Raw genomic sequence first — 25,058 nt, 5'->3', positions numbered from 1 at the left:
TTTATTTATTTTTTTATTTATTTATTGGTACCAGGGATCAAACTCGGGTCTTTGCGCTTGTGAGGCAGGTGGCAGACCACTGAGCTAAATCCCCGGCCCTCAATAATATGTATATTGCAAAATTTCCCTATGTCACTTTTTTTTTTTCCTTTTGGTGCCAAGCACTCTGCCACTAAGCTACACCCCAACGTTCCCTGTCCTTCTTTTAGTGTACTTTGATGTTTTTTCTAGCTTTTTGAGTTGAAAAATTCTATGTTTTCACTTTTATTTTATAGATATTTAAGAATCTAGTTTATACGTTTAATGCAATGATCAGAGAAAAAGTCAGGGCCTTAAATATATTGCAGATTCTAATATAAGTGTTTTTATTACCTTTACTTTTCAGATATTCATATTTTCTCTTTGTGTCTTCTTTCACTGAAGGTTTGAAAGTTGGTTTTTTTAAATTTCTACTTGGAATAGTCTTCTTTTTCTCTTCCCCCCCTCCCTTTCTCCTTATGTTCCTTCCTTCCTTCCTTCCTTCCTTCCTTCCTTCCTTCCTTCCTTCCTCTCTTCCTTCCTTTCTTCCTTTCTTCCTTTCTGAATTGCAGATTGGACTAAGAGCCTCATGCATGTTAGGCAAGTGTTTTACCAGTGAGCTGTTATCCCCAAACCTTTTTACTTTTGTTTGTTTGTTGTGACAAGGTCTTGCTAAGTTGCCCAGGCTGGTGTGGAACTTGTGATCCTCCTGTTTCAGCCTCCCAAATAACTGGGATTACAGGTGTATAACACTATGCCCAGCTGTTTCGTTTTTATGCCAATTTTTATTGCATTATGTTCAGAGAATTGTTTATAATATTTGTATCATGAAATTACTAATATATTGGGACCTAATATATAATCAGCTTTTGTGAATGATACATGTACACCAAGAACAAGGTGTATTCTCTGTTTTTAGGGTGTAGTGTTTGTTATATATATCCATAATACTAGGGATCAAACTTAGGACCTCATGCTTTTAAGGCAGGTGTGGCATCACCTGGCCTCCCATTTCTTTGTTATGAACAACTTGAATCATTATGTTTTAGAAATGTCTGTTATGTATACCACAGAATTGAGATTTGCTTTATGAATTAATTTGAAAGTCTGTTTCTTTTAATATTAGTTAAGCTGTTCATAGTTACTGATATAACTGACATGTTTGCATTTTGGTTTTGATTATGTTTATGTGGTTTGTCTGCTGTTTTAAATTTTTCCTTTGGATTTTAAGAATTTTCTATCTTTATATTGGGGATTACTTTGCTATTGATACCTCACAGAGCTCTAGTCTCCCCTTTTTTCTTAATCTTTTAAAAATATTTTCTGTCAGCTCTAAATGAAATCCTTTGACTCTTATGTATTCTCTATGCAGTCAGTAATTATATTGTTCTTTTCCCTTTTTCCTCCCATTTTGTTGGTTGCTTTCCTTCTCCTTTGGCAGAATATATGATATTTACAATGCTGTTCTTCCACACATGACCCTACAATTAACTCTACAGTTAACCCTTTCAAATAACTATCATCATTCCGTTTTTGCATTTTCTCCTTGGTTGGATGAAACCTTGCCTCTAGTAGATTACTCCAGGAAATGCCTATATGTACAGTATTCCCTGGATTCTTACATATTCAAACTTATTCTATATTTCTGATATTTAGAGGATAACTTGGTTTGTTTTCCTTGGTTTGTTTGTTCTTTTCTTGAATTTCTCAGAAATACTGTATCACAGTTGCCTAATCTTACATGATGCTCTTGAGAATTCTGATGCCAGTATATGTAATTTCTTACTTTTACAAGTAATTTGATTTTTTCTGCTTGGAAGGCTTGAAGATTTTTCTTTCTTTTAAGGCCAAATATTTTTACTAGAGTATTTCTTGGAATTGGTAATTCTGGATAAATTTTCCCAGTTAAGTATACCGTGGATTTTTTAAGACATGTAAATAGATTGAATTTTTCTCTTTATTTCCAGAAATTTTTCATAGATGTTGATTTAAAATACTAGTTCGGGTCAAATTGTTTTGCTTTTCTTGTCAGGGATTCTAGTTATATGTGTATGTTGGACCTTTATTGCCTGACTTTCATTTAAACCACTTTTTCTTTGATATTTTAAAAGCCTTTATCTTTTTGAAATCTTGGTTGCTTTCATTTCTTTCTTTACTACTAACTCTTTTTAAATTTATTCAGAACTGTTCTCCTGAGTATCTCATAATTTAATCTTTACTTCTAAAATTCCTTTTTAAAATTTTTTTCCTGGGTTCAGTGAACTCATTGCCTGCCATTCGTTCTCTCCATTCTTTTTTCTTCTTTCCTTTCCCTTTTCCCCTCTTCCCCCTCTCCCTTTCTCCTTTTCTTCATTCCTTCTCTTGTTTTCCACCCCTTTCCCCCTCTCCCTCCCTGTTCTCTCCATCTCAGTCTTCCTCTCCTCAGGAGTGTTCTGATACTGAACTACATCCCCAGCCTGTTTTTGTTGTTGTTGCTGTTGTTGTTGTTTTTGGACAAGATCTTGCTGAATTCCCCAGGTTGGCCTGGAAATTCAGGTCCTTCTGCTGAGCTGTAAGTGTGCTGTGCCACCACATCTAGCTCATTGCGTTTCTTTTATTTATTTGTTCTTAGTTTTTATCTTTCGATTTTAATTTTGTTACATGTCTATATACTTGTTTGAGGATAGTTAATTGTTATATTAAGATTTTTTTTCTATTTTATAATTTTGGGAAAAGACAAAAACTGAAATATTTTTTTATATGTTGTTTTCTTTTTATAGTAACTTTGTATGAAAGTATTTTTGTACTTTTCATAATTTTGTGGGCAAGATTACTAGTACAAAAGCATTATTTTCCATCAGTATAGAGAACCACAATTTCTTTTATGATTAATATTAGTAGAGAAGGAAGTAGAAAGGTCAGTTATTTCTTTTCTTTTCCTAAGTGCCTTCTTTTCCTTAATGCTACATTTCTCAGGACGCAGTCCTTTGTCTGTCTGGCCAACCATGATTTTTTGATGTTACTACTTCTAGTCCTATTTATTTACCTTTTTTTTTTTTCTTCTTCTTTCTTTCTTTTTAGTACTGGGGATCAAACTTGGATCATTGCGCTTGCGAGGCAGATGGTAGCACCACTGAACTAAATCCCCAGTCCAGTCCTACTTACTTTCAAGCGATTTCTTTGTACCTGTAGCTGTGGGCTGCTAAGAGTCAAATCACTGCATAATATTTTTTATATTTAGTGCTGGAATTTCTCTTTTGGGAGGCAATTTTATGTCCAGCTTTCCCTTCTGTCTTCCCTGTCCCCATTCCACATTGGGAACTCCGTAATTTTGGTGCTTATTGCTCTATTTTTCAAGTAATTTGAGTTTTATGTTATTCTTTGTATTCTAGTAATGCTGAAGGTATAGATATATGTGGTATTGTCTCCTTGTTCTTTCTATGGGGCCTTAGGGAATATTCAAATTAATAGGTCCACCATTATCCTCTAGACCTGACAGCTTTAAACTGGCTAAAAGAAGACAAAGACTTAAGAAGGTAAAATGCAGGAGAGAACATTCTACTTTTCATTTACGCATGTAACTACTTATACATTTTTCTGAGTTAGAGGGGACTTAACCTGAAGGCTATTTTTAGTTCTTCCTTTTCTTTGTGAAAGTTAAATTAGGGATGAAGAACTTTGAAAACAGAAACAAAGGTGATTACTTTAGATATGGGTGGTTGATGGAGAGGGATACATACTTAGTGCTCTCCACACTTGAAAGAGTTACCCAGGGGGTTTATTTTTTAAAAAAGATTCATAGGCTTCTCTTTGGGGAACTCTGATTCACGTATGTGTTTTTAGCAGCCACTCTTAAATGGCTCTTATCAGCCACGTTTTGGGAAATGCTGACATAAGTGATTATCACCTGAAGCATAGTGAGAAGCTGGAAAAGGGGAGAGATTTAGCACCGAAATGAACTAGGTCAAGTACTTGAAGGGTTTCCTACTTGTAAACATTGGCAGAGATGAAAATGAATACTTATTAAAACATCTTCTGATAAGAAGATGTATGTAGCTTATGTCTCTAATTTCCTTAAATTTACTGGTCTATATTTAAGTGTAAGAGGGTACTGAAATTTATCTTTTAAAAGATTTATTCTGGAAAGTTATGGATTTTGAAGTTTATACATTTTGATGAGTGATGTATTTGTGGCTTAAATTGTGTCATAAAAGCACTCTGTGCTATCGGAAATGAACTTATATAGATTGTAGAGACATATCTTTAGAGAGTAAATAAAAAGAACAGCAGTAATAGAAAAAATACAGAAGTAAGTCAAACAGATTTTTAGTTGGCAAAATTTAAAACCTAATGGTCAGGTAGGACTAAGGTAGATGGAGTAAGCTTGAGACAAGGAACGGTTTGAGGTCTTACTGATATGGAGGATGACATGGCCATAAAGGTAAAAATTGGTTCAGTGTAAGTAGAGATAGGATAAGAGGTGTGGCTTATAGTAAGAGTGTTCAGGGATTCTGGAGTGGGATTTTAGTCTGTGAGAAATTTGTGCTTTTAGTCTGAGAGAATCTTCTAGAAGAATCATGTATTCTGTCCATCTGGCATTGCCATATTTCAGGTATTACAGGCTGATGTTCAGTTGACACTTTTGGGGAGGAGCTGTTCCATGCCTATTATTATAACGTTCAAGTTTATCCAGAGCATTGACTATAACTTAGTACATTGCTATTAGCTATAAAAGAAGAAACCATTCTCCATATCCTCCTTTGCTATTGGCTGAAACTTTCAAGAATTCCCGTCTCTTTGGGACTGACCGTGACGCTGACCATGGTGCTGCGTATGATACTGTCCATGGTACTCCCCATAGTGTTGAAATTGTAACAGCTTGGTCTTTTCTATTTAGGAATGTTGATCTTAAAATGAACTTGAAAACTACACACTAAGAAGCTATTTTAATTTCTCGGTATGAAAGTCATATAGATATGTACATATGTGCACATATATTTATGCATTATATTACAGTATTGTTTTGGAGTCTTTCGTGCATAAAATGATATGCTGCACAAATATTTCTGAATTATACTTTTTCATTCAGTATTATATTTTCATGTCAAACGTAGATCAAATTTTTATTTTAATGAAATTAAATTATTTTATTCATTATTGTTTGACTATTGCAAATAATGCTGCTGTGAATCTCCCTATAGATCTCTTTTTAGGCAAATGTTCCAGAATCTTTCTAGGGGAAAAAAAGGACTTTCTAGGATAGATAACCTGAAAATGGAATTTCTGAATCCGCTTTATTCTGTTGGTTTTTATTTTTGTTTTTGTGATACTGAGGATCGAACTTGGAACCACTGAGCTAAATCCCTGGCCCTGTTCTGTTTTATATTAATATTTCAACATATGAGTACTCAGTGTATGGGGAAATAACTAACCTTTTTTGCCTATAAAAGTTATTCACCCTCGAAGCTGTGCTTTTTAGGAAATGTAAAGAAGGAACAAAATGTCCCAAATGTTCAGAGTATCCAGAAACTTCCAGCCATAACTTGAACATATTCTTTGATATTTAATACATTTCCCACCTCCTACCTTGGCTTTTTTATTTTGATTTTGAAATATTTAAAATATGTCTGCTCCCTTTATGATGGCAAGCTAAGATATAGAAACATGCCTTTGGGGCCGGGGATTTAGCTCAGTGGTCCTGCCACCTGCCTTGCAATTGCAAGGTCCTGAATTTGATCCCCAGTACCAAAAAATAGAAAAAATAAAAATGTGCTTACAAGCAATTTCACTTAAAGAATTTACAGAAAGTCCTTGTACATACCTTAAATGGCTAGATTATAAGAAATCAGTTTGGAATTTACAGTATGAATGAGGAATGACCATACAGAATTGCCTAGTCTAGTTTTCCTGATTTACACATGTGATGAATGAAGGCATAGAGAGCTAAAGTGATTTACCTATATTCTAGCAGGATCTATTAAAACATGCAGAATCAAAGTTCCTTTGAAGAGAACAGCTTTGTTTGTGAACCACTATAATCTTTGCAGCAGGTATTTAATAATTACTGATCAACTGAAAACTACACTGCAGTGACTTTTTTTAGCTTCTTGCTATTTGACCACAGCAATTTGCAAAAGTACTGTATTTCTTGTTTAAAGTGAATATAAAAAAACAATCTTTTTTTATTAACCTGCTTTTGTAAAAACCGTAGAAGCTCTGTTAAGCCTTTATGACTGGGCCTGAAAATTATTTCAAAAGTAGGTTAAAAGCCTTTCTTGGAGTTTTGGTCCACAGATTGGAGTTTGATACTGTCTTGCACATTAACTTCAACCATAATTTTCATATGAGTTCTTTGAAATGGATGGAGAACTTTGACTTTTAGTAAGCATTTCAGAGTACAAAATTCCTTTTGGATTTTTAGTGAATTTCACCCCTAATCTTTTCTAATTTTTGGGCTTATACCTAGTTTTACAGAAAGTTCTTCATTTTTCCAAGTTTTCCCCTAAGCTTTCCACTTAGTCCCCCCCAAAAAATGTATTTTGTCTAGTTATAATGTGTTTCTAGTGTTTACTGTGTGTCCTTACTTGCTGTGGTATTAATAACTTTCTTTGCAGGGAGTGTCCTAATATTTGGTGCCTGGTGTGGTTTGTATTTTCTTTTTCTTTTTCTGTCTTCAATTCTTTTATCAGTACATTTTAAGTATACAATACATTTACATTCATCATTGGGAACTTGTACCTTTACGTGATGTATATCGGTTCTTGTTTTTTCCCTATTCCCCTCCCCTATCTCCCTCCACTTAATTTTTTCAAGATTTGTACGTTTGTTTGAGGCAGGGTCTGACCATGTAGTTTAGGATGGCCTTGAACTCACTATGTAGCTCAGGCTGGCCTCAGCCTCCTGAGTGCTGGGATTAGAGGTGTGTACCACACCTGGCTCCACTTAGTTTTATAAGATCAATTCTAGAATGTAAAAGTGTAAAGTTTTTAATGTTATTTAATTTTATTGCATAATTATTGTAATGAATATAAGTAGCACATAGATAATGAACTCATGATGCCCATGTGGAACCTGCAAAGCAAACTGAGCATTAGAGAAGCCAAAGGCAGTTTGGTATGTTAGAGGAATAAAAAGTTTTCACATGAATTGAATAGCAATTTTCTTACCCAATTATTTGTATATATACTTGTCTTGCCTCCGTTAGTATTAGCTTTGAGATCACTGGGGTTTTGCTGTTTCATTTAAGAAGCTCTTGAGTATAGTAAGCACCTAAAAGACAGTTAGATGCTGTAATAAAAGATGAGTTAAAAACATGGCCCTTGCCCTGTTCTACATCTTCTACGTATACAACTGACTGATTCCTTGATGTACTGATTACTTCATGGGTTTTTTGGTTTTTTTTGTTTTGTCTTGTTTTTTTTTTTTTAAGATAGTGTCTCATGATATTAGTTCAGGCTGACCTTAAACTCACTATGTTGTCCAAGCTGGCCTAGAACTTGTGGAGATCTCTTGCCTTAGCCTTCTGAGTGCTTGGATCTCAGGCATGTATCACCATGTGCAGCTTAATATTATTATAGTATTAAAAGAGATATGTCACACTACAGCTTGCTCTAGAGCACATCTCCCCGGTGTGCATCTTTTATAGGACAAAAGGATCTACCTACCTCTTACTGCCCACTTCTTAGCTTTTTTAATTTTGTTGTCAACCAAATCTTTGGAAACCACATGCAGTGTCAACTCTGCTAGGGCTTTCCATAGTGACATTTCGTCCTCTGTTAAATTTGAAGGAGAAAGATGCGTAGAGGGGAGGGGCTGTGATTTTGCATAGATGAGTTAAGGGTAAAAGAGATGAGGGAGAGATTGTTTGGTATTTTCTAATTAATTCAGATGAGGAAGAAAGTCTCTAGTCATTATTACTATTTTTTTGTTTGTTTGTTTTAGTTTGGGTACTGGGGATTGAACTCAGGACCTTTCATTTGTGAGGCAGGTGTGGCACCACTGAGCTAAATCCCTTGGCCCTGGTTATTACTTTTTTTTTTTTGTATCAGGATCTTGTGCTTGTGAGGCAGGTGACTGGCTAAATCCCCAGCCCAGGTTATTACCATTTTTAAAATTTGTGCTCTCTCCCTCCAGTGAAGGCCATGTGAAGCCCTCTTCTGGTCAAATATTGTTATGATTCATTTATGTTGAACTTTTACTACTAGAAACACAGCAAGTATTTGGTGTCCCTGTGATTTTAAAAAATACTTTTTTCCCTCCCAGTCTCTTTATATACATTTGACAAAGCCAAACAATGTATTGGCACAATGACCATGGAGATTGATTTCCTGCAGAAAAAAAGCATTGACTCTAATCCTTACGATACCGACAAGATGGCAGCAGAATTTATTCAGCAATTCAACAACCAGGCCTTCTCAGTGGGACAGCAGGTAAGTCTAAATTTTCTTTGATTCTTTTCACTTTCTAGGTTTTCTAATCCTGGACATTGTCCAAAATTAATTATATGTTTTAAAGACTGAGGAACTTGACATGTGAACAGGTATATCCAAGATTGATGATAAAAAGAGAGATGTGTTTACTGAACCTCTTGAAGTCTGTTTATAAAAATTTTAAAGTAGGGGCTGGGGATTTAGCTCAGTGGTTCTGCCACCTACCTTGTGAGCACGAGGACCTGAGTTTGATCGCTGTAAAAAAAAAAAAAAAAAAAATTTTTTTTTTTTTTTGGATTAAGATGTCATATATACTTACAGTAGCTTTTCCTCTGAAAATTTGGGAACACTGTAGACATATATCTGAAATTTCTTATTGCAGGACCCTTGTTTTGTGTCTGGGATGTCTTTATGTTTCACTAATGTTTCTGTAGAAAAGTAGTACTTAATTTTTTTGATTAATACTTATTTGAGAATCTTAAGAAAACTGTGTGGGACCATGGATTTAGCTCAGTGGCAACGCCACCTGTCTTTCAAGCGCAAGGTCGTGAATTCAATCCCCATACCAAAAGAGAAAAAGAAAAGAAAACTATGTGCATATATTTTCAGTATGTATATGGAACTTCTGAAGCCTATAGTTTATGAAAACGTTTGCCATTAAGTACTGCCTGCTTTTTGGTCTTGGAATAATACTACATGTTAAACCTCTCAAGAAGAAATTATTTTCTTTTAAAATTATACTTGATGTGTGAGTTTAAAAGTTGTTCACATGAGTAATCATTGTTCTTTTCACCTATCACATTTGTCCCCTTCTTTGTGACTTTTTAAATCATTCCAGATGGGGCCAGGATTTAGCTCAAAGGTTCCACTGTCTGCCTCAAAAGCGCAAGGTCCCGAGTTCTATCCCCAGTACCAAAACAAACAAACAAAGTAAATCACTCCAGATGACTCCTTCATATCATGGTTCTATAGAAGTAGTCTCAAAGTGTGGTCCAGAGAATTCAAGGTATCCCTTGAACTTTTTCAGTGGTTGTATACATTCAAAACTATTTTCATAATGATGTCAAGGCATTATTTGTCTTTTTTCTCTTACTCTTTTACAAGTGTATAGTGGAGTTTTACAGAGACTGTGATATATGCTAGCATAGCACCTTGATGCTGAAACAGAAGTGAGAATCCAGTTATCCTACATTAAGCCAAACACTAAAGAGATTTGTAAAAACGTTAGTGCCAGTCTTTGTTTTTAGAAAGTAGGATTTTTAAATTTAAAAATTAATGTTAATATATAGATTTATTATTAATTTTAAATCAATGTATTTATATTTTAAATTCTAATCTGTAATGTGGTGAATATCAATAGATCTGATCCATATGAACAAAGGCTCTTTGGGCTCCTCAGACATTTTTAGAAGTGTATAATAGTATTCTGAGACCAAAATGTTTGAGAGTCACTGCTCTAGCGTTCTGATCACTAATGACTTACCTAGCCTGATCTTGCTGAATAGTGAGAACAGTAGCAGAAGGCAAGAACTATTGAGGTGGAAGGAATGTTATTTTTTACTCTCCTGCCTGATATATCTGGATGAATAAGACTAATGACCTGGGTAGTCTGTACTTTATAAGATCAGGTTTTTTTTGCAAATGGAATCTGAATTACTAATAGACAAGAAAAGAATGTAGTGTATTTGGGGTGGGGTACTGGGGATCAAACTCAGGACCTTATGCTTGCGAGGCAGGCAGCGGAACCACTGAGCTAAATCCCCAGCCCAAATATAGTGCATTTTTAAGGAAAATATGAGAATTGGAATGAACTTCAGAGATTACCTGTCTAACTTTATTTACAAGTGAAAGAAGGCAAATTATATGCCTATGGTTATACAACTAAGAACATAGCTCAGAATTAAACAAATATTTAATAGCATCAAGTATTTTCCAACCACTCTCCCTAGAACTTGCTTTCTAGTTGAGGAAGCCAGAAAATGAAAAATGCTGTGTATTGTCAAGTACTCTGATGTAAGTAGATCTTGATGCTGTAGTAGAGAGCCATTGCCATACTGTTTTGTACCAGATGATTTGAGAAGGCTGCCCCAGATGCTTGTTAGATGGTAATTTGTTGATTCAGTCCTCTGCTTTTTGACTATGTTATATTCCTTCTGGATTCCTGCATTTTTATACTTACATTGCCTACCTAAACTTCATTTTTTCCACCTTTGTCTTCATCTTTAGTATTTTTATTTTTCCAGTAACATGGATTGAACTCTAGACCTTGCACTTACGAGGCAGGTGCAGTGCCACTGAGCTAAATCCCTGGCCAATCTTTAGTATTTTAATAGAAAATACATAGAAAGATGTTTAATAAAAAGTATTTTGGTATTTATAATCATGTCAAACCCAATGACATGAATATGTCAATAAATCCATGAAATAAATTTCTCTAGAATACAGAGAAATAAGTATCTTATCCCAAATGGCTATTCTTAGTGTTTATTCTCATTTGTAGTAGTAATAGCAGGATTGGTATTACTATTACATCCCAACATACTAGGTTGTAGAAGACATGCAACTGGTATTTTGTGAATGAATTCAGAGTCTGTCTCTGCACTTGTGTGGCAGGCATTTTATACTATTTATAGAAAAGCATGAAATTTAAAGTCGTAGACCTGGAATTGACCCCTGGCACTATCATTTACTCTACTCTGAGTCCACTACATAGCCTCTTTCTGGATCTCAGCTTCCTCACTAGCAATACCGAACAATACTGTAGTTTGTTTCCAAGAGCACTTGAATTAGTTTTCTAAGCTCCTCTAGTGTTTGATACCTAGCAGATCATAAATACTAGCTCTCTTTCCTCTCATTGACACTGTGAATGTGCTTATGGAACATATTTAAGAAAAGTACAAAGGAGAAAACTGATTTTATGTATTTGGAAAATATACCTGATAATGTGAGAGTCGAGCCATTTATATCATAAAGTAATTTTGTCCTATGTAGCTCGTGTTTACCTTCAATGAAAAGCTTTTTGGCTTACTGGTGAAGGATATTGAAGCCATGGATCCTAGCATCCTGAGAGGAGAGGCTGCAACAGGTAAAAGACAGAAGGTATGATTTATTTCTAATCTTTATTATTATTTCTAATCTTTATGATATGAATTGTGCAAATTAATTTTCCTAACATCCTCTTGCTTGGCAATTTTTTTCATATTGTGGTCTCTTTTGAGGTAGTAAGAAATATTGCTTTTATAGAAATCTTTATTAAAATATAACTTAAATATACTTATTTGCAGATACAGTAATTTGAAATTTGATTATACTTGTTTTTCCGGTATCACAGGTCGAACTCAGGACCTTGCGCTTGTGAGGCAGGCACAATATCACTGAGCTAAATCCTTAGCCCTTGAATATACTTGTTGATATTTGTGATTCTTGTTGAATACAGGAGAATTATTGAAAAGATACAAGGATTTAAATAAAATATGTAAGATTGTAGGAGGTAGTTACGATAAAAGTAAATAACTCGGGTGATTGTTTTGGAAGATTTGCTTTGCACAGAGATTTCATTCTCCCTTTATTTTTCACCTTGCTTTGAGAAGTCCAGAAGTCTGTTGTTAGCCTGCTAATTATTATCTTTCTATATAGATTGAAATAGGACTGGTTGTTGGAAACAGTCAAGTTGCATTTGAAAAAGCAGAAAATTCATCACTCAATCTTATCGGTAAGATTTAGTTTTATTTTTTGTGACTCAAATGATTTTCAAGTTAGGGGAGAGAAGAAGGGGTTTCTCTTTAGAGGACTTATCACAAAACCAAGAGGTATTTCATATTTGTCAGAAATGCTAATGAAAAAGTTTAAAACTTTCATCTGGATCAGCTTTGGCCAATAGAAATAGAATGTGAAGCACATTTGTAATTTTTAAATTTTCTAATAGCCCCTCTAAGATAAAAAGAAACCATGAAATTAATTTTTTAATTTTAAATTTTTGATAATTTTAGGCCTACAGATTTGTAAAAATAGCTCAGAAGTTTCTGTATACACATTGCCAGCCTTCTCTCTTGTTTACATAATCATGCTGGACTTATCATGTGGTCTCATGGGTAATAACCGAACTACAGATTTTATTTGGATTTCACCATTATGGTTTTTATTTATGTCATTTTTCCATTGTGTCATTTCTCTGTTCTGAGATCTTATTTAGGATTATCTGACAATGCATTTAGTCGTTTTTAGTCTTTTCCAGTCTCTGACAGTTCTTCAGAATTTCTTTCTTTCATGACCTTGAAAAATGGCCAATTATAAAGTGTCCCTCATTCGGTTGTGTTAAGTGAGATACTATTACCACTTTTATTAGGGATCAAATGATGAATATGCAATTAAAATGTTTCTTATGATTCTTAGTTCAGTGTTTCTCTTGTACTTTATCTCTTTTGTTTTTTCTTCCTCTTGTACTGTAGCCTTTTTTTTTTTTTTTTTTTCTGGTACCAAGGATCAAAGTCAGGACCTTGTTGCTTACAAGGCATGTGCAGCACCACTGAGCTAAATTCTGGCAGCCTTATTTTTAGTATATTAAAATAATGCAGCTTAGTCCAAGAATAGTAGCTCATCAAAATAACAGTGCCATTAACTGGATAGTAATACTTAGTTTTGGTTGATTTAGCTATGTTTATATCTGCCTCAATAAAAAAGCTTTTCATTGTCTGCACACTATCTTGTCCAAGGTTATTTAACTTTTTAAAAATGTGTGGCCTTTTTCTCTTGATTCATAAATTATCATTCCCTCTTACTATATTTTCTTAATAATAAAATACAGGCAGGCAATCTCAATATTCACATGCTAAAATATGACTTTATTTTTGCACTGTTTTATAATTTGCTTTTTCATTTTAGCATGTGTTATACATCTCGATACTCTGCTACAATATTATTTTAATGCCTATGTAATCATTTATATGTTGGGTTATTATAATCTCTGCTTATCCAAAATATTTATGAAGTGATTACTTTGTCTCTCTTGTTTTTTTTTCTGTACCAGAGATCAAACTCAGGACCTTGTGCTTGCAAGGCAGGTGCAGTTACACTGAGCCAAATCCCCGGCCCTTATTTATTTATTATTTTTTAAACTCAGGACCTTGCGCTCATGAGGCAGACGTGGTACCACTGAGCTAAATACCCAGCTCTGTATCTTATTTCTGTACATAGTTTAAGATATTTTATCCCAAGAATTACATAACTTTCATACAATGTTGATGTTTCCAGGTAATCTATACAAAAATAGAAGAAGAAAAGTCTGAAAAGATGCAATTTCCATCAGAAAACAAAATTTATGTAGCACTTTGCCATATAGCAAATTTCACCACAAGAGGGCAGTGGAGTGAAAGCAAAATATTTTTGATCACTTCCTAAAAGAAATTTTAAGTCTCCAAAACTCTAAACATAAACTTATGATGTAAACATTTTAAATGTGATGTTTTCTTCCCTGACTTTATAAAAGCTTTATTTTTACTTTTTATTTAGAGTATAAGGTACCTTTTTTCATTGTGTTTGAAGAGTAAATGTGGTTCTCTTGAGTTACTTTAGGAGGCACTCTGACATTTAAGTTAGATAATTGTTACCCTTGTGAGAGACTGTTGTAAACATGAATTTTGTAATCATTAAAGTCTTTACAATGATTTTTAGACTTTTGTGTGCATGTAAAGAAAATAAAACAAGTTGATTGAGGACATCTCAGGCAAAAGGTTTGTATACGTAATTATAAACCTAATTTAGATAAATGTATGTATTTTAATTATACTTGCTTTTGAAGCCTTGAGAAACTGCTAGATTCTAATTGCATTTTGGGCAATCAATGCTTTTTTTTCTATCAGATATGCATATAGTGTTTCTTCTAATCAACCATGTTGTTAGTTTGGTGACTTAAAAGTTAATTAAATCAAAATCCATAGATTGATTACAAATAGAATATATACTACAGCATAAGTTTAGCTGGTCATTTTGAAAGTTTAGCACTTACTGTGAATGGAGACCAGAAAAAGTAGGTAATGCAAACTTACCCTAATTCTTAGAAAATCATCCAAAATTATGTTGGTGTTCTTTGCCTAAGTGTAGCTTGTTTTTATTCATTTAGAATGCCCAGAGAGTATCTGTCTTTTTATACTTTATGACAAAGTTCTCTTCACATTTGATTATGTTTGATATAGGCAAGGCTAAAACTAAGGAAAATCGCCAGTCTATCATCAATCCTGATTGGAACTTTGAAAAAATGGGAATAGGAGGTCTGGACAAAGAATTTTCAGATATTTTTCGACGAGCATTTGCTTCCCGAGTATTTCCGCCAGAGATTGTGGAGCAGATGGGTGAGTTCAAAAAGGAAAATTTGATAAAAGCTGGTATTGTTTAAAAAAATTAAATGATAATCTCTTTTCAGTAGTTTTGAAATTATTTTTCAGATCTACCAAAAGTATTTTCAGTCTTAACTGCTTTTTTAAAAAATCCTAAAGCTTTCTGAAAAAGTTTCCAAATATTTAACTTTATGGAGAAGTCACAGAAACAATATTTGTGCTTGTTTCATCTTATTTATTTGTTTAGTTTAGAATGTTTTTCTATAGGGCAGGTTTAGAAATTTTACCTGATTCTAAACATCAACTGTAGGTCAGATTTACCCTGCTGAATTGATAATTCATTGAAATATGGATAATGGGCTATTTTTCTCATGTAAGCATTTTATGTGGGCATTTCTCTAATATAAGATATTCTTTTTATTATACTTTTTAATTACACACTTAGTTACTCTTCATACCAAGGAAATGAATTCCTGGCATGTTTTTAAGTTGAATAAGTTTTATATCAAAAGATAAATCCAGCATATACATGAGAGTTTCTGTATTGCATACAAAGAAATGCTCTATTCATTTATCACTTTCTTCTTGAAGGTTTATTTAATTTATCTGTTTGAAATGACTCTGTTTGCCCAGTGGAAATGCTGTCATGACTGTTTTCATATCTATATCATACGTTAAACTGGAATGTGAGCAACAGACTATCTGAGAAAGGAATTTATAACCTAACAACTTCTAGCAGACTATTTGCGTAAAAATAGGATCCCAAAAAAAAAACAAACCTGAAGGAATACAAATATATTATTCCCCTCACCCTCATCACTCTTTTTCTTTAAATTGCTACTAGGAGATAAAAGTATATTCATCACAGTTGGGATAAGAACTGCTTTCTAGGCATTAAGTACTATTGTTGGTAGCTTTTCTGCCTGGTCACTCACTCTGATAATTTGCAGGCACGGCACACACCTGTTCACTGAGTAAAGGTCGAGTTTGGAATTGGATTAAGAGAAACTGACAGAGACCCTCATCACCTGAGTTTTATACACCTTGAAATGTCAATAACATACTTTTTCCCTGAAAGATACAAAGGCCAAGTCCATAAAAGAACAGAATTCTAATTTGGAAAATAATGAAAAAATGTGATACTATAGTTTACTATCTTGATAGTGTGTATTTTGAAACACAATAAATTCTTTAAAAATTTTTATGAAGATGTAGAATGTTGTTTAGGTATATTTTGGGTAAAAGCAGAGTTAAAAGAATGATTGCAGGTCCTCTAAGTTATTCTTATGGAATACTTTACCAATTTTCAGAACTGAGACCTAGAGGAGTTAATGATTCTGTTTTCTTGAATATTTGTACTGTCTAGCCAACAAGTAGAAAAATAAAGACTTTGGTAGTAAGCCATCACCACTCACCTTTTTTTAACTGTATTTTCTCACTGTTTTGAAGCTATTGAGGATTTAGTTACACAGATACTTGTTTCCTTTTTGTACATTATCAAGACCCTGTGCATGAAAGCCTCTGTCATATATAGTTAATATATAAGAACTTCTGTCAATAATTTGTGACTTTGCCAGCTGTGAAAGTGTTTGAAATTAAATCAGTATAGGTTTGGAATTTATTAGTGAATTTTAATCTATTCCTGATATCCATATTTCAATGAATTTAATTATAGTGATTTTCTTTTTATTATTGTTGTTTATGTGATTTGACTAAAGACTGAATTTTGAATTTTTTTTTTTTTTTTTTTGTACCAGGGATTGAACTCAGGTCCTTGCGCTTGCAAGGCAGGCCACTGAACTACTGAGCTAAATCCCCAGCCCTGAATTTTGAATTTTGAATTTGGATTTGAATTTTGTTTGTGTTACTGTCCATAGCCTTTCTTAGGAAATTTTTTCTAATATGTTTATACTAATTTAATTTGACAAAGAATGAGCTTTTTCTCTTTTAAAAAGTCATCTTTTTTCTCTTTATGGCTTTTTGCTATCAAGAAGCATATGTTATCAATTTGATTTAAAATATAAATACTGTAAAGCTATTTTGGCTTTTGAGCCAAATTGAAAAACATTATTTTTTTAAGTTCTCAGTGAAGCCTCTGAGTATCTTTTTTTAAAAAAGAAAAATAAAGTAAACCTACTTTTAAAAAAAAAAAAGGTTAAATGGCTGAGAAGTACCATTCTTTTGCTATGCATGTATCATTCCCCATTATTCAATAGAGGCTTCTTTTTTCGTCTGAATTCTGAAGGAATTAGTAAAATATTACATTACATTCCAAGTATATTGTGGGTTGTAAAGTTCTCATTAGGCTTGGTAAAGATATGTATGAATAAATATTTGAGCAGAATATAAATAAAATTGTAAAATTTTTTATGTATACCCTACATTCTTTTACCTTGCCAGGTGGGAACCAAATAGACTGATCTTTTTTCTTATTCTTTATCAACTAAATAGGTAAGACTGTATAATTTTGGGATCTGATTAAACACAGGGTATGATTAGTCAAATCGATTCAAATAAAAATTAGAAAAGAATAATTTATGTAGATTATAGATCTTTTAAATTTTAAATAGAAAACTTTAGTTTTGGCTTGAATATAAATCATTACCTTTTCCATGGGATTTGGAGTTATGTCTACTTTGAAAATAGGTCTCCTAACTAAATGAATTTTGCCTATACATATCAATTTGTTAAATTCACAAAGTGCTATATTTAGAATTTTGTCTTCTGTAATTATGTTTGTGAAACTGATAATTATGTTGCTAGGTAATATATTTCTTTCATTTTGCTTGTAAAACTTCATGTTTCCTTTACAAAATTGAAAATAAAAGCTGGGTATGGTGGCACACATCTGTGATCCCAGTACTCTCGGAGGCCAAAATAGGAGGATTGCAAGTTCAAGCCCAGCCAACTTAGTGACTTCGTGAGGCCTTGTCACAAAATTTTTAAAAGGACTGGGGATGTAGCACAGCAGGTTCTGCTAGAGAGAGGGAGAAAGGGAGAGAGAGAAAGAGGACAAGTAGGAAGAAGAGGATAGAAAGATGATATGGGTTAGATACACACAGAATATTGCTGATGAGATTTTTAAAAACTAAATGACTTAAACAGAGGCACAATTGTGCAGTGAAATTAGAGATCAGATCGGTTAATATATATGAAAATAATTGTCATAGTTTCCAATTTGTTAGTGTCACTCTTTTTTCTTTTTTGATATCAAGTATTGAACTTACGGCCTTGTGCTTTCTAGGTGGGTGCTGTGCCACTCAGCTCCATCCCCAGCCCTAGGGTCACTCTTGAAGTACTTCCAAGTACGTAGTATATACTGTCCTGCTTTTGTTGTATTTTTATAGAATTAAAAAGCAAGAAAATCCTTAAAGGGAAAAGGAAGTCACATAAAGCTATGTAGACAGAGGGTTAAAGTGTATGTGTAGAAATAGGAAAAATAAATATCAATGTAGATATTTTGGGACTATCAGTTTAAACTTTTTTGTTTTTGTTTTAATTAGTCTATTTACTTTTTTCTCACCTGTAACAGTTAAGCTCACTCAAACCCCAGTGAGACAGCTCTTTCTTAGTAGTATGTGACATTAACAATGAATACTATACCTGTACCTTGTGCTTAATGAATACCAAATAGATATTTTGTTAGAATATCATCTAACCCCCACATGTTATTAATTAGGAATTATCTTAAATCCTTTCTTTGTGGGATAATAGTAGTACTACATGGGTTTTCGAGTAGAAGTGTAACCATCAGAAGTTGGTATCTGGAAGTTAGGCTAGGCTAGGTATTAGGTAAATTAGGCTGTCCTTGAAATTTTTCTGATGTAACTAAATATATCCTGTTCGAGACATTTACCACACTTAGTCCTTGCATGTAGTTTTGCGGAGAATGCTAAGGATTAATAAATGATTAAGTGCCTCAATTCTCATTGCAACTCTTTTTTTTTTTTAACAAAGAGTTTTGCCAAAAAATATCATTTTTTAGCATCCCTGGGAAAACTCTATAAACTGTAAATGTTGTAGCCAAAACAAACAACAACAACAAAACAGAACTTTTTCAGTGAATACTGGAATAATTGCTAAAGAACTAGAGTCTTAATGTAGTTTTAGAAATACATTCACATCTTCAAGGAGCTTTTGCAGACTAAGCAGAAGGAAAGAGTGTAGAGACCAGAGGTCTCTGACTCACTGTCTTTCGGGCATTTGTAGACTGTAGATGTCCAGGCCTCGAGGGGAGGAAAGCCCCTTATTACAGTCTTTCCTTCTGCACCTCTTCTTTGAAACTGGTACTGTGCTCTTTTTGGTCCCCTTTTTTCTGTGCCTCCCTCTCTAAGCCCATTTTCAATCTGTATTTTAAAGGTTTCTTTTGAAATTCAACAGGAAAGCGACTCTTTTCTGATATAAGTGAAACTGCAGTTCCTCTATGAAGTAGACCTGCCATGAGGATAAGGAGCCTTCCAATCACACTCAGACATCTTTCACATGCTAAGAACAGTGCAAATAAAACATAGGGGAAGAAAGGGCACTAACGTTTTGTGCATGCCATATTTGGGAGAAAGGGAGTTCTGCTAAGATTAACATAAACACTGACACTCTTAAAATGCGTTTTCACACCCCTACTCATGAAGAGAGATTGCAATTTAAATGGGAGTTAAGACATCCAGCCGAACTCCATGGCTCTGTAAAAGGAACCCTAAGGCTAAAGAGCTTATCTGAAATTTGAAAAAAAGAAAAAAAAATGAAGCTTTCTGACATTCATCTTTTTCCTTGTATTAGTCATAACTTGCTCTTCAGCTATATTTTAGGTTTTGAATGCCAATCTGACATCTGTTCAAGTCTGCCTGTAATTTATTAGCAGAAGGAAAGAAAGCAGTTGTTCACTAGTTAGAGATACAAAACTTTTCCCTTCTTTTCACTAAGGATTCATAGATGATACCTGAATATGAGAAATGCAATAATTTACTAATTCTAACTTCAGGTCTGGAAATTTTACAAAGTGTGTGTGCGTGCATGCATGTCTATAGTAGAAGAAAATAGATTATGACCATGGTATTTTCAAAATCTCTATGACAGTATTCAAGAGACAAAGCATATACTCTTTTATAAGGTATCTTTTATAAATCAATTTTTTTTTACTTTGGGTTAATTTTTCCATTGGTTATAATTTTTAAAGTTAAGTTTATAATTGAATGCAAATTTGTTGCTGTATCTCAAAAAATAGGTAAATTCAGCTGGCTTTTTTTTTTTAATACTTTAAGAAATAAATCTTTTGGGAGGCTGAGCTGTCTGCAAAGTCATCAGTGGATTAGATATTCTGGCAACTATAGTTGGATTACTTATAGATCAACAACTGGGTCACTACAAAGCTGAAGTGTAGTGTTAACCTGAATGTTCACCAGTAAGGGATGATTAACACAATTATGACAGGGCCATAATTCATATGTCTCACTGCTGGACAGCTTGAAACACCAGTGACACATGCATGACTGTCCCATCAGGCAACTGTTTATTAATTTTATTAGTAAAAGGACTGATAAAAGGGATTAGATCCATTTGTACCACCAGCAGTACAAGCTTCCCAAGGGGACAGTCATGCATGTACCACCAGTGGTTCAAACTGGGGAAAATAATAGGTAGATCTACATTATAGAATATAGCAGGGTCAGTCTTAAAATAATGTGGTTTTTCTCCTGTTTTACACTTATGTTTAGATTGGTGATAATGATAATGCTAGGTAATACTTGTATAGTGTGAAACACTATTCTAAGTACTTTACTTATTATTTTTGTGTATTCATGTATTTGAGCCTTACAGCAGATTTATGAGCCCATTTTATGGAGTAGGAAACCGAATCTCCAGTTGAGTAATGGTCCAAGGCACATAGTTAGAAAGTCCAGAATCAAATTTGAAACCAGGCAGTCTTAAGAGTCCATCCCTTCACCTTTGTACTAATCTTCCCTCACAAAAGCTTATCTTCTGAAACCATTGTAGTAGGTCTCCTTGGCCCTGTGTTTGGTAACCTTACAGGTGGTCTATGAGGCAGCCTTTGATGTAGTCAAAGGATTTTTCTTTTTCTTTTTTCTTTCTTTTTTTTTTTTTTTGGTACTGGAGATCGAACTCGGTTCATTGCGCTTGTGAAGCAACTGCCAGAACCACTGAGCTAAATCCCCAGCCCTAGTCAAAGGATTTTTCAATCTTGGCACTGTGGATATTTTAGCCTGGATAATTTTTTGTGGGGGCCTGCCCTGTGTATTTCAGGATGTTTAGCAGCATTGCTAGCCTCTGTCTACTCAATGTTAGGAGGAGAGCTCCTTCATCTCTCCACAGCCCCATGTGACAATCAAAAAATGTCTCCTATTGATGGTGAAATCATCCTGCATTGAGAGCCACTGCTCAAAGGCCTATAAAGGTGCAACTTTATACAATATCTCCTATCCATGTGTTACTAACATCAGAGCTATTTAGAATGTGGTCTGTAGATCATTGTTTGACCATGAACCAATGTTACCAGTCCATGATAAGATAAATATTGGAGGTTAAAAATAAATATTTAGAAACTTTACAGCAATTTAACATTACCATGGTGTTTTAACATTGTATTTTATAAAAATATTGTGGCTGGGATGGTGCCAGCATTCAGGAGGCTGAGGCAGAAGGATCACTGCGAATTCAAGAGCTTGAGGCCACTTGGGATTATATACTGAGTTCAAGGCCAGCCTGAAATACATGGCAAGACCTTATCTCAAAAAAAAAAAAAAAAAAAAGGCCAAGAACTTAGTAGTGCCGCACCTGCCTCACGAGTACAAAGTCCTGAATTCGATCCCTAGTACCAAAAAAAGTAAAAACAAAAACCAAAAAATGAAAAACAAAAATATCGCAAATTTAAAAGGAAACAAATACAACTTGGTCCTTAGCATAATTTGAGAAACACTGTTGGATATACACATTTCTAAAATATTGATTATTTTTAAGGGCCAGAGTATAACTCAGTGGTAGAGCACTTAGCATGTGCGAGAGCCCTGAGTTACATCCCCAGTACCCCCATCACCCACAACAGCAACAAAAAGAAAGCAAGGAGAAGAATGAAGTTTTTTAGCAAATAATTATAATGTCAGGTCACTGGAGAATTTTGAGCAGTGGAGTAATGTGATTAAAGTTAATATTTTAGGATAAATGATATGGTTATTCTGTGTGACAAGAATTGCCCTGGAGAGGCACTAAAGAACTGGTTAGATTGGGAGACCAGTACATTCTAGTTGTCCAGTTGTGTGGTACATAGAACTCAGTTAGGATAGTGATAACAGGAATGCAAAGGAGAGAAAAGGTATAAAAAAAGTTATAAAAAATTTGGCAGAATTTGGTAATTAGTTATTATGGGTGACAGATTTGGAGACACCATCAGATCTTTTGAGAAAATGTTGGCAAAAGAAAATCACAAGGACCTAGTTGTAGGAGAGTGGAAAATGTCGTTACACATATTTTCTTTTTCTTTTCCTTCCCCCCGCTAATACGGGGGGGGGTCAAACTCAGGATCTTGTGCTTGCAAGGCAGGCATGGTGCCACTGAGCTAAATTCCCAGCTCCATTACACGTATTTTTAATACCCCAAAAAGAAACAGGAAACTGACTTGAAGAAAAGTAGGAAGAGTTACTGACAATTTGCTGAAAGCTAGCTTCAGTCAGTCTACATATATTTAAGAAGCACACAGTTGACTATTCTTTCTTAAAATACCTTCTTTACTTGGCTTCTTTCACTTCAGGGTTTTTTGGTTTTCCTTTTCTCTTTCTGTTGTTCTTTTTTTGGGTCTCTGTTATATCATTTAAAAAGTGGGAGGCTGGGGATTTAGCTCAGTGGTGCCACCGTCTGCCTCACAAGCACAAGGTACTGAGTTCAATCCCAGTACCAGAAAAAGAAGTGGGAGTTACTCAGGAGTGTTGGGCCTGTTTGGTTCTTCACTCTCATTGTTCTCCCCCGACTGATTGTATCCACTGCCGTAGCTTCAGTTATCTTTATGCTTTTTAACTCTTAAATATGCATACTTTTTCTGACTCAGTTTAGAGGTTGGAATTTTTACCAGAAGAATGTGTTGCCTATCTCTAATCACTAAGTTCAAAATTAAACTCAATCATTTGCTCTCTCCTACTTCCCTAGGGATGCTTCTACTTCTGTTTTCTACCTCTGACAACATACTAGCTAAAAGGCTGGACTTCTGCTTTAACTCCTCCTCTCTTTCCCTCAGTCCCTGTTTCCATTAAGCCAGTCTAGACTGTCAGTTCTGGGATCTCCTCACTGTGTCTCAAATCTGCCCATTTCTCTCCATCTCTCTCTGTCACCCTTTCTCCAGGACATCATTACAGTATACCTTGCCTGCATTGCCCCATAAGCCTTCAGCCCTGCCTTTCTCTAATTCATTCTCCACACTGTAACTGGAGTGATTTTTATAAAAAGGCAAGTCTGGTCCTGTCACTCTTCTGGTTCAGACTCTTTAGCAGCTACCCTTAACTCATGTGGTTTACAAGCCTTTTGTGATCTGGCATCTGCCAAACTTTCCCGCTTCATCTCAGCCCTATACTCCTCCCCTGTGCTCTGTGCTATTTTCAGTTTCTCTAATTTGCCATGCTAATGTCTCTTACCTCTGTATCTTAGGGTATGTTTTCATCATGTTTTTATTCAGTTTTTGTTCATCTTTCAGACTCAGCTTTGATCTTTTTTCTGGAATGCTTGGGCTTAATATTCTTCCTCTATATTCCTACAGTTCTGTATGTTCTTTTAGGTTTTATTTCACTGTATTGTAGTTGCTTATGACATGTGTGTATTCCAATCCTTTTCAAGCCATCTCCCTTCTTCCATGTCACTACCTCTGCAAATACAATGTAAATTCAACAAGGAGGAGACCTTGTTCATTTTGGCTACTGCTATGTTTTCTACTGGCGTGCTGCCTGGCTCCTAATCAATAACTTAATTAATCTTTTTCCTTTTATTATTGGTGCCTATTAATTTAATAAAATCCTGTGTTTCACTGTGTATATTTTGACATATTCATTCTTCCCATTACCCTCTTTATCTTGATTAGGTAGATCACATACAGTTGGACCCAAGCTTTTTCCTCAAGATGTTTACAGTTTATTTGGGAATAACAATAACACTGTACTTTCTGTACATCCCAGAATATTATTATGTAAAGCATAAAGCATATTGTGAACCAAATTAATGAAGTAGCTCTATGGGGAAACAGCAGATACATTGAAAGAACAGAGAGTTGTGTCTTTTAAAAGTCAGAGGAGTTACGGTGTTTATAGTTCATTTTTAAGTGTGCATAAGTCCTTTTAAATTCTTTCTTGTTTCTTTTTTATTTAAAAGCAGTAGCAAAGTTTATTTGAGAAAGCAAAAGTGAAGAGTGGGAGAGAAACTGGCTCTGCAGAGGGAGCTTGGACTGGGTAAATAGAAAAAGAGGATAAAAGCAAAGATAAAAAGTATATCTGGGAAACATAGTGTGGGCTATAGTGGAAAGCTATGATAGTCTAGATTCTTTCTTAGACTAGGAAAGACCTCTTTGATTGTTTCCAAATGGAACTAGGCTCCATAAATAAGAAGGGGAATTTTGCTTAGGCATGTGTTAGCTACCATTGATTTTATTGGAAAGTGCCATTTTTATGTAAGGGAGTAACAGTAGTAAAATACAAGGGCTTCAGGTCAGTAGTATATGTGTGTCAGTTTATGGGGGCACACAAGCCTGGACACACACATTCATTTTCTGTTCCAAAAAAAAATAAAAATAAGGTATCCTCATAAAACGATGCATATACAAATAATAAAATATGAAACTCCTATTTTACTCCTTCCAGTTGTCTCTTATAGGTAGTCCCTACAAATATATTGGTGGATCTTTTTAGTTTCTTTCCTAAGCATGTCTTTGGATATACATACAGATAGGGATGTATGTATTTTGCAGTACTGGAAAACAAACCCAAGGATGTTCTACCACTGAGTTACATTCCTAGACCTTTTTAAATTTTTTACTTTGAGTATCTTGCTAAGTTACCTATATGGAACTCCACCTTGTGATCTTTCTGTCTCAGCTTCTCTTAATGCTAAGATTACAATCATGGGCCACTGCACCCAGCTTTGCTTTTTATTTAAATAGGATCACAAGAGTTCTGTGACTTTTTTTGAGACAGGATCTTGCTATGTAGTCCAGGCTGGCCTCAAACTCATGGTAATCCTCATGCCTCAGCTTCCCAAGTGCTAGGATTATAGGGATGTGCCAGTGCTCCCAGCTCTGTGACTTTTTTTTTTTTTT

General features: G+C 34.5%; 1 protein-coding gene across 1 annotated transcript in view; it reads left to right on the top strand.

The window, feature by feature from the left end:
* Nsf (N-ethylmaleimide sensitive factor, vesicle fusing ATPase) overlaps positions 1–25,058 on the top strand; it is a 323,620-nt gene that overhangs the window by 206,576 nt on the left and 91,986 nt on the right. The window contains exons 5-8 of the mRNA XM_010637449.2: positions 8,260–8,426; positions 11,418–11,525; positions 12,063–12,138; positions 14,618–14,773. Coding sequence (XP_010635751.1) covers positions 8,260–8,426; positions 11,418–11,525; positions 12,063–12,138; positions 14,618–14,773 — 507 coding nt within the window. The remainder of the gene's footprint in view (positions 1–8,259; positions 8,427–11,417; positions 11,526–12,062; positions 12,139–14,617; positions 14,774–25,058) is intronic.

Source organism: Fukomys damarensis, unplaced genomic scaffold (assembly GCF_012274545.1).
Source record: "Fukomys damarensis isolate Sample0158 unplaced genomic scaffold, DMR_v1.0_HiC HiC_scaffold_23, whole genome shotgun sequence".
NCBI lineage: Eukaryota > Metazoa > Chordata > Mammalia > Rodentia > Bathyergidae > Fukomys > Fukomys damarensis.
Note: the sequence above shows the minus strand (reverse complement) of the source record. Positions and strands in the feature narration are given on the sequence as shown.